The following is a 10,649-nucleotide window of genomic DNA, read 5'->3' as shown; positions in this document are numbered from 1 at the left end:
AAAAAAAAAAAAAAAAAAAAAAAAAAAAAGAATGGAGGCTGGGCAGCTAATCTGCTAGGATTTATTCTGAGCTCCACCACCTACTAGCTAGAGGACCTCAGGGTACCTACCTTTTTAAATCTCATCTTTTTCACTAGTGAGACAAGGATAACAACTGTTTTTATTTCCTAAAACCACCAAAAATTACCACAAATATGTTGGCCGAAACAACAGGAATGTATTCTACCATAATTCTGGGGGCAAGAGTTCTTCATCGGTCCCCTGGGCAGATATCATGGTGCCAGTGTGGCTGTGCACTGTTTGGAGGCCCCAGGAGGGAACGTGTTCCTTGGGTCTTGCAGTTTCTGATGGCTCCCGGAATTCCTTGTCTTGTGGCCACCTCACTCCATTCTCTGCCTTACTTTTACACTGCCTTCTGAATGTGTGAGCCCCCTGTATTCTCTTTTAAGGACACTAGTGATTGGATTTAAGATCCATGAGGATAATCCAGGATAATTTCTGTTGGAACACTACCCTGCTTTAATCATACTTGCCCTTTCCTCCTAGGGTAATGTTTATAGGATTCAGGGATTAGGACTTGATATTTTTACATAGCCATTCTTCCGTCTACTATAGTAGCTATACCTACTTCTGAGGTTTTTTTTTTTAAAGATTAAATGAGATGATATACACTGTTATGGTTTGTGTCTGTATGTTCCCCCAAAGCCTCATGCAGTCATGGGTGCAGGCTTCTAGAGTTTAGGGTGATCCATGGTCTAATGCTGGGATTATGGGTGTGATATGGGTGTGAGTGCTACACCTGCCCTGGGAAGGGTAGCTTGCATACAATATAAGGGAGGGAAAGAGGCTTGCTCTTTCTGCCGCTCCTCCCCTTGCACTCTTATTGCTTTTGCTATCTACCACTGCCATGAACTGTTGCCCTTTGCCATATGCCATCCTGCCTTGGAGTCAGCCAAGTATGGACGGAAACCTCCACCAACTGAGCTAAATAAACTTTTCCTTCCTTAACTTTGGGTGTCAGGTATTTTGTCTCAGCAACCAAGTAACCAAGACATACACAAAGCAGTTATTTATTGATATATGAACTTATCTTATTTTTCCTAAAATGTCAAGAATTAAGATACAAATTTGTTACTTTGGAACCCCCAGTCCATATGAGTAGGTGCCTCATGAAACTTAAAGAGCTAGCCTACAACTAGTCTCAGTACTCTGGAGACTGAGGACCCAGGAGTTTAAGACTGACCTGGGCTACATAATGAGACTTCTCAAAAATGAAGGAGAGAAAATTTAGATCTATTAATCCCTGAAAACTACCAGTAGTCAAAGATCTTGAGTTAGGTAGTTACTTGACTGAAAACTATTGTTACTATAAAACCAATGTTTAGGGGCAGTAATACACACACAGGCGTAAAGGGCATTATTTTAGACCTTTAAACTAAATTGAATACTGCACATTTTTGCCAGCGAGCCCTCTGATATCTCTGCTGTCTTTGTAATGAAAAGATAGAATTTCCTTCTATTTTTCAGATGTGAAAAGCAGGACTTTGTGCTAAGACATAATGAACTACTCAAAAACACTGTCTTTGAAATGCTTGCCTTAAGAAATGGTCAAAATATTATTCAGATCTAGCACATTACAAAAACCTCAGCACGAGAAATATTACCACTCTGTGGAAGCACGACGAGCCTGGCATTGTTCTCTTACCCCACCTTAATACTGATGCAAATTGAGGAGGGTTTCAGCACCGGGCAGTCGGGGCTCTGGGAATATCCCCTCCCCCAGCCCTTCCTCTGCTGAGCTCTGCCATTAATCACCACTTGCCTGTCTCGAGATCTCCCACGGTTTGGTCACGGCTCCAAGGTCACAGGCTGTCATTAACATTGATCTGAAAAACAGAACCAAACAAAACAGCCTGAATAATCTTTTGTTGCATTCCTAAACAAACCCGTCCTAGATACATAAATAAATAAAATGGAAATGAGGCCAGCTGGCTCACATCTTCTTTCCCTCAACAGGGGCTGGGCTGTTTATAGTCCCTGTGTCAGGCATCTCCGTCATGCGGCCACTCTGCTTCAAAAGACAAAGCTCTCACTCAGCCTCTGGTGGCCCTTTTGTTTTGTCAGCAGCAAATCAAGGAGGCAAAGCATGACTTCTACCTGAGCCAAGCAAGCTCTGTTTAAAATAATTTATAATGGACAATGCAATTAAAAAAAACTATAAGCAAGGGAATCAGTATAGGACACTATATACATGGCTGATGAATCTGTTTACAGACCTATCTCTGATTGATGGGGATGGAAGAAAACCCGTATCAAAGAGGCGAGGCACACGCCATGTAAGGAGTGCCTGCATTTTCATGGGCTCCACTGAGCTAAGATTTACGGCTGAGAGCCACACCGTCTCCCTCCAGTTTACTACCTGGCTCCCATCATGTTTTATAAGCATTATGAAGAAGAAACATACTCAGCTACAGCTTTCATTAATTTCAGCACATAAGAAAGCACAGAAATGATCTGAATCAGATTTCCGAGGAACAAATTTAACCAGGATTCACACTGAACCTTGGAAACACAGGGAGTAATTCACATTGCAGATAGCTTATAATTCAGTGTTATGGGAGAGAGGAAAGCAAGGCGTACTCTTTGTCCTACGTCTGCTTTCTTTGTACTGGAAGCAGCAGTATGTGATGAAAAGTAATACAAGGCTTGAGCCAGGAAGTCACATCTTGGCTGACGGCTTTTGGAAGAAAGAGGTGTGTTGTCAGAGGTCAGAGGGGTCATTCCTGCTGTCAGGTGTTAACAGTTTATACCCTGCTGGATCTCACGTTGGAAACAATGTCTGCTGCCCAGATGGTAGAGAGGCCTCTTCTAGGAGGTTTGTGTAACTTCCTCAGGAAACCCCTCCAGCAAGCCAGACAAAGTCACAGATCACAATAGGTCATTCAGGGCACACCCGGGCAGGACTAGCATCAGCAGCCATCTGGGATAGAGCAGCTCTTAGGATAACCCTACCCAAATATCCCTGTGTTACACACTATGCAAAGAGATGCAGCAGTCTCTTCTTGCCTTTTGAACTTCTGTAACAAGCACTTGTACAGTGCTCACTGTGTACCTTCCTCTGTACTGATTGCTTTCCTGACTGCTAGCTAAATGAATCCTCATCACATCCCTCAGAGGTAGGTGATATTATTCTTGTTTACAAATAAGTGAACAGAAAGATGGAGAGATTTTCCTAAGGTAAGTAAAGTATTCAGGACTTTGTTTATCCCAAACCTGTCAGACTCCATCTTACTCTACTCCAGTGCCTCTCATTTTAGGCTCTATCCATGCCTGAAGGGAGGAGACTTTGAGGAACAACCAGATTTCCAGAATCTCCTACAGAGGGAGTAATCTCTGTGAGGTCCCTTATTTCTATCAGAAGTTGAGAAATTACTTAGTTCTAGTGGACTGGTCATTTGAAATGTCTCAAGTTCATACCACCTTAATAGATCAGCAAGTTTATTGAGTGTCTGCTAGGGGCTCAGGTGACAATAATTCTAACAGCTGGCATTTATTTAGCAGCTACTTTGGGCTGACACATGCAGTTTTTATATGAGGTAAGGATAGTATTACTAGCTCAATTTTACAGATCCAAAAATTATGGCTCAGAGAGTCCAAGTAACTTGCCCACTGTTATATAGTCAGGGAATGCTAAAGCTAGCATTAGAATCCATTACGTCAGAAGAATCTTTTCTCTAAAGAATACTCAACAGTGGAGCAGAGAGTCTATCACACCAGGATGGAAGAGAAGGGGAGGTAGGATGGGTGGAGCAGCTGAAACTGCTATCTTATTGGCTCTGGGAAGTCAGTCAAGGCTGGGGAATCGATCCAGCTTGATGATTTAAGTAGGACCTGGTTACACCTTTAGGAAGAAAACTGTAGGTGGAGGATGTGAAGATGCTTTAAAGGAGAGAGTGGAAGGAAAGAGGGAAAGCAACAGGAAGCATAAATTGATATGATAACAGCCTAAAACTAGGAAAGGCAGAGAAAGTGGAAAGGCAGGGTAAGGATGGAAGGTTACAGAGGAAGAGCTGCAGGATGCCTGCATTTGTCATATTTTTTAGATCTTTCCCCTGCAAGGTGTGAAATTGCTAGAGCAAGAGGGTAGGAAGGGAATTTACACTGTTAAGTTCTAGTCCAAATTACAGTTAGGTTGTGTCAGTCCATTCAGTGCCATGACTGGAAGGTCTAGAAGGAGAGTGCCACCGTTTCTGTTCTAAACTCAGTGCAAAGAAAACTGACGGTGCACCTGGTTAGTCGATTCTTCCAGCAGAACATTTAGCATAGCTTTCTGTTCTATGGCAAAATTACTTCAGTAATAGTTTTGTGATGATTAGCTTCTTGATTTTGTTCTAAAGTTTAGAAAAAATCAGCAATTTAAAGAAATACATTTTCACTTTAAAGATATAGTACAGGGGCTGGGGATTTAGCTCAGCGACACAGCGCCTGCCTGGCAAGCACAAGGTCATGACTTTGATTCCCAGCACAGGAAAAAAACAAAACAAACAAACAACAACAAAAAAAAAAACAGAAAAAAAAAACAATAAAGATACAGTACAGCATACCCAAATTCAGTAAAAAAGTTTCATGTAGGAATTGAAATTTGCACTCACCAAACACAAATATTAAGTGTTCCAGTTTGCATCCCATGTCACTGCTTTAAATTTGGAATACAAATAAAAATCACAAATGGTCACACGAAGGGACAAAACAGAAAATCCTCATTATGTTTCTTCATCTTTCCCACCATAGTGCTATCATTGTTTATTCTGCATGTACTGGGAAAAGCACGGGTGTGAAGTTCTGCGAGGCTGGGGAGGGGGTCAAACTATACCCACACTGAGTTAGGAAGCCTCCAAACAGGACCTTACCCTGAAAGCACATCACGGAGCCCACTTTGCGGGGCCTACTGTGTACCTGGGTATTCTTAGTTTCAGCTTGCAGTGCAGTACATGTTCAATGAAAGGATGAGTAATAAACATATGTCAACTTGAAGCTTTCATGACAATTAATTTGATATTCAACAGTAACCTCAGCAATTGTTTAGAATTTATACCAGCAAAAGATTTCTCCAGGGAGAAGAAGTTCATCACTGACTTTGTGTAGAATTGATGGCATATGGTGATGATAAAAAGCAAGCTGATTGTTGGTTGGTCTTATTACTATTCTTAATTTCTCTACAGATAGCGCTTCTGTGAGTTCCACCCGTGGGACACCATGGTTACAGTCTCACCATGGAGCAGAGGAGGCTGCGAGGGCAGATCTGGGGCAGAGGACAGTGCTGGGCGCACCTCTATTTTTACAACCTGTGTTTCCAAATAAGACAGTGCTTCCTGAGAAGGTTCTCTGCCAAAAATCTTGAAAACCTCCTCAGGAAAGCATCCACGTGGAAACATGGAACGAGAACGGCCTTTTAGGTGTGGAGCTCAGAAGTGAGACGAGGGTCGAGAAACGAGCTGGAAGTTGTTTGAGAAGGTGAGAGCAGATGCTCCAGTGGTGTGATCAGTTAGCGTAGCACGGTACTTATAGAGAAGGCTATAGTTCAAGTTGTGAGGGTGCTGAGGAACAAGCAAAAAGATCCAAACAGGTCCTCAGGGTACTGTCGCCTGCGAAGGGGAGAAAGAAGGACTAGGGAAGGACAAAGCAGGGAAGGAGGATTCTGAAAGAAGCAGGAATTCTAGGAGAGCCTGGCTTTGCACACTCTGAGGCTGAAGGGACCGCTGAGGAAGGCCAGGTCAACGCAGTTGAGGGTTACCACGTGATTGAGGAAGCTGAAGGGAACGAAGACTGTAGCATTGGATTCCGGGAGGTTACCAGTGACTTTCAAAAGCAGAAATCATGTGTCGTAGGCTTAATTCCTCAGTGGAGGGATGGGTAAACACTGTGGTTGCTCCATATTTGAATTGCTATGCAATGAGAAAAATGATGAGGTACAGACAGGAGGAAACTACCAAGCATTTAGTTAAGTGGCAAAGCAAGTACAGATTGCCATTTAAATGTTTGATCTATGTTCAAATGAACAAAAATTCCTTTACTCTACACAGTACTTTTCCTAAGGGAACACAGACATGTAAATACTTTGGCAAAGACACAACACGCTGATAAGAAAGGATAGCTGTGTAACCCGCATAAGAATTGAGGGTGAAGCTCAAAGGAGGTTGGGGATATATCTGCGATGATTTACTTCATTACATTATTACCCATGGAATCAAAAATTACACAAAAGGACAATTTCCCTTGTAAGAAGATGTGCGTGCCGAGTGAAGCGAGGGATGAAGGGAGGGAGAGAACCAAGATGGCACACCGGGAAGGGAATTTCAGGGATCATGTTTTGATTGAGGAGGTAGAAACATGTTTCAAAGTCTAGAAAGGTCATGAGGGACAAAGCTGGGCTTTTAAAATGGAAGCTAAATCAATAATTGATGCAGTGGGCTCAGGGTAGGGCCTGGGGGAGGTGAGGCCATGGAATTAGGACAGGGTGGAGGTGTTAGTCTCGAAGGAGGAAGGTTGCTCTACCTTTCCCCACCCTTGAGGATGAAGGAAAGGCTTGGAAAGATAAAGTGAAGAAATATTATAGAGGGGCGAGGTGGAGGGCGCTGTGGTGGGGGCCCCGCCTCAGGAGACTCGAGTGAGGTGAGAGCGGAGGGAAGGGATAGCAAAGCCCTGTGTTTCAGGTTGGTGCAGATGTTTTACAGCACAGACACGGGGGCTGTGGTACGGCTTTGGCTTGGAGAGTCCAGTGGTTGCTTGGTTGTGCTGCAGACGCAGCGTGCCCTGACCCTGGCCTCATAAGCGTTCCCAGTAACCCCAGCAGTGTGAGAACAAAACACGAGTCCACAGGTCTGGGCCAGTAAGGTGGGCCTGTGAGGTGGCAGGGTGGGGTGTGAGGTGAAGAGGAATGAGGCCCAGGATTCTGGAGGGCTGCAGAATATGCCCCACGACAACTATGCTTTGCCGCTGGCCTTTCTAAACAAGTGCCATGCAGAGTTTAGAACAGCATCATTGCTTCCGTTGCCAAAGTAATTCCAGTTGCCTTGCTAGCCACAGTCTATTGTCTCTAACGAAAAGTAAAATTACTGCCTCACTTTTCTTTGTGCTTGGGTAACAGTGATTTTAGGGTTAAAAAAATCCCTTTCTGTGGGCTATGGTGGTACATGACTGTAATCACTCAGGAGGCTGAGGCAGGAGGATTGCTGTGAGCTCGAGGCCAGCCTGGATTACATAATGAGTTAAGGCCAGCCTTGTACTCTTCTCTGTCCCCACAAAAATGAAGAAATCATAGCCACTTGAAATAGTTAATTTGGATATCATTTTCTTAGTTGGAAAGCAGATTTATTGAGAGAAGGTAAAAATATAAGAAATTATATGACAAAAGATATGTTTTTATCTTGCCTGTAGTTATTCAACTATTTTTGGGATGTTGTAAGTGTAGGGTAAGACTTGTTACTTTAAAACCCACTGCTCTGTTCTTAGTACTGCCAGAAAAATGTGGCTGAATGTTCAAGGGATGAAAAGAACAAAACAAAAACCCACAAACAAGAGCTTTTTCTTACCGAAACACATCACGATGGCTTTTGATGTTCCAGTCATATTCTCCTTTACTGACAAGTTCAAAGAATTCAGTTCTCCTCCTGCAGGAAAATCAAATGAAGAAAGAAAAGAAAAAAAACCTGGAAATGAAATTTCTCAGTCTGTGGGGTGACATAAACACATTTACAGGGGAAAATATAAGACCACCTGGACCAAGTAACCTAATCTTTGAAATCATGAGGTGAAAGCGCAATCAAAGTAAATCACTTTTTGAAATGTTGAGGCTTCCAGGAAAAGCCACAATCATTTCTGAATGTATTTACAACAGGAGCGATTAGAGAGCCATAAAGCAGAAAACAACGTGGTCCTGCATTGCGGATTATGTTCCATGAAGCCCTGTGACACTCACTGAAAGGCTGGGGAGGGTAGGAAGGGCAAATAAATAGCAGGAACAGTTTCAGAATGTTCTTTCCTCATTCAACATAGAATTGAGCTGCACGATGATCCAAGATAAGATATAGACTCTCTGGTAGTAAATTCAAGATACATTTTCATTCTGCAGGTTCTAAAGTAAGGATTTCACCACTTCAGAGCTTAAACACATAAGCTGTAGAGTCAGAAGTAACTGTGTTTAAAACAGAGGCTCAGTCACCTACTTGCTGTGGAACTTGGAGATGTTACTTAGCCTCTCTGAGCCTTGGTTTCCTAGTGTCTCATATAGGGAGTGCATTTGCTAACTCCAAGAGTCCCTGTGAAGATTAAATGAGATGACATATGTGAAGCATTTATCACAGTGTCTGAGTATTTTAAGTGATACATGGATATCCCTATGGATATATGCTTGGAGATGGATAAATTTGAAAAAGACACAGAAGGAACATCTTAATGTGAAAGCTGGGTGATTTATTCCTATTTTCAAAGCTATATTTAATCTAGTAATGACTTTTCATGTTTATAGTGATGAAGGAAGAAAGAAGACATCATCACTTAATAATCATTTCCCCAGTTTTTACTCTCTCGGCACTGCGAAATGGGAGAGGATTTGCAGGATCATAACCCACTATTTCCCAACACGCATCCCTCACAATACCGATGGAAGAGCTGCTCCATGGAAAGAAATTCCCTGGCCACACAGGTTTGAGAAATGCCGCCTACAAGCACTGTTCCCAGGGACACCCGCACTAGCCTTTTGAAAGCTCTCAGAAATTCAGAGGTAGAAAAGTCTGTTTAACCTTACTGAATCACAGAATTCCATATAGTGCTGATGTTTTAAGATGTACACTTTGGAAAACGCCACCACGACATCTGTATGGTGGAAAGCAGAGTGGGAGCTTCAGAAAGATGGCAGAGTGGAGAGAGCCCAGGTTTTACCTTGCCTTGATCTGAGTTTAATGTTGACTGCCACTGATTAGCCGTCAGCTTCTGGCAAATGCCTCTACTCCGGTGAGCCTCAGTGTCCAGCTTTGTAGTAAGAATTTGAGACACATGTGTTAAGTATTTGGCACTGAGTGCTGTGGTGAATATAAAAATAATATTAATGGTATTACTGCCCACAATAATACACAATGCATTAGTGGGTGTCTAAGGAGACTGAAGTGCTCTCCTTTCACGGAATAGAAATTAGTCGTCTTCTGAATTATTGTGGAGCAGCAAGTTGAGTTCGACCAACATTTATTGAACATACACATACTCTGTGCCAAGATCACTGTAGGTTTTATGGACGTAAGACATGGGCGCTACCTTTGAATGTCTTTGAGGTTAGCAGGGCAGCTAACAAATACATAGGTCATTCCCGCTTCCAGTGTGATACTACTGATACTACTAATGATACTGGCACTAGATGAGCTAAGAGAGGCTCTCACCGTGGGCATGCAAGATAAGTAATGTTAGAAATTCAAGATAAGTAATACTAGAAGAACATTGCAAAAATGACCCTCATGATGAACAAAATAACCAAATTCTAAATACAGACAAGATCTGATCCTGTACATCCACAAGTCCTCTCACTTGCTTCACCCTAGTTCTGGTCTTGATGAACCTAACATCTTTTGGGTCCTTCTTTTGTTTTTGGCTGACTTCCTGGTTTCTTATCACTCACATAAGTAACATTGAGAAGGTTACTTGATCTTGTTGGGCTTCAATTTCCTTATTCAAAAAATAATACAACCTTGATAGATTGGTAGAAAGGTTAAATGCAATAGTTAACATAAAACACTTAGCAGAGGGCCTGGAAAATTAGGTGCTCAGGAAGGATAGTTACTGTTTATCTAGTCCAAAGCCTCACCGCTGGTGAATGGCAGAGTTGGTGCACAAAGGCAACCTGTTCAAATAACAATTGCTCCAGCTAAGATATGTCAGGGTATCCTGGGGGCACAGAGGGAATAGTTTAACTCAGAGGCTCACAGAGGATCATGAAGAGATTTCTAAAAGAGCCTGTTGATGATCATCTTTGCTACCTACAAGTTATTCCAAGAAATCCTCAGAATGCAAGCTCTGTAAGGACAGAGGCTGGCCCATTTTTGTTCCTGCCTAAACCCACAGTGTCTGCAATAGTGCCTGATAAGTAGTAGAAGCTCAATAAATATTTGCTAAATTGATGAATGAATGAAAATGATTACCTCAGAAGGCTATTCATTTTTTTAAAAGAGTAATTACTTAGCCACTGTTTTTACCTGCATTCTAATTGTTCGAGGGGCTTCACAGCTGCCACCCACTGTAAGGTGACCAACTCCTAAGTTCTGTACAAAGCATCCTCACATATATTCTTACAATTTTACAATACTATGGAAATTGCACATAGTATTGCTCTGCATGTCTTAAAATATTATGTAACATCATCATAGGTTACATGTGCTTGGGCAGCTTGCTTTTTTCATTGGATATTTGTGAGATTCATCCATGTTACTAGTTATAATTCTGGATATTACTTCTCACTGATGTATTTATTGCATGTGTTTTAATACTACTGTTTATTTCTTCATTTCCTGATGGTGATAATTTACATTCTTTCCAATGTTGTTATTATTACATATAATGCTACAATGAACAACCTTGCACACAGGAGTGTGTGTGTGTGTATG

General features: G+C 42.1%; 1 protein-coding gene across 1 annotated transcript in view; it reads right to left on the bottom strand.

Moving 5' to 3' along the window:
• Window positions 1-10,649, bottom strand: part of Pde11a (phosphodiesterase 11A) — a 375,824-nt gene that overhangs the window by 41,627 nt on the left and 323,548 nt on the right. The window contains exons 16-17 of the mRNA XM_005373398.2: window positions 7,593-7,670; window positions 1,823-1,886 (exon numbers count right to left, since the gene is read on the bottom strand). Of these exons, the coding sequence (XP_005373455.1) occupies window positions 1,823-1,886; window positions 7,593-7,670 (142 nt within the window). The remainder of the gene's footprint in view (window positions 1-1,822; window positions 1,887-7,592; window positions 7,671-10,649) is intronic.

Source organism: Chinchilla lanigera, unplaced genomic scaffold, assembly GCF_000276665.1.
Source record: "Chinchilla lanigera isolate Chin_1 unplaced genomic scaffold, ChiLan1.0 scaffold00002, whole genome shotgun sequence".
In the NCBI taxonomy this organism is placed as follows: domain Eukaryota; kingdom Metazoa; phylum Chordata; class Mammalia; order Rodentia; family Chinchillidae; genus Chinchilla; species Chinchilla lanigera.
This window is presented reverse-complemented; position numbering and strand designations above follow the sequence as displayed.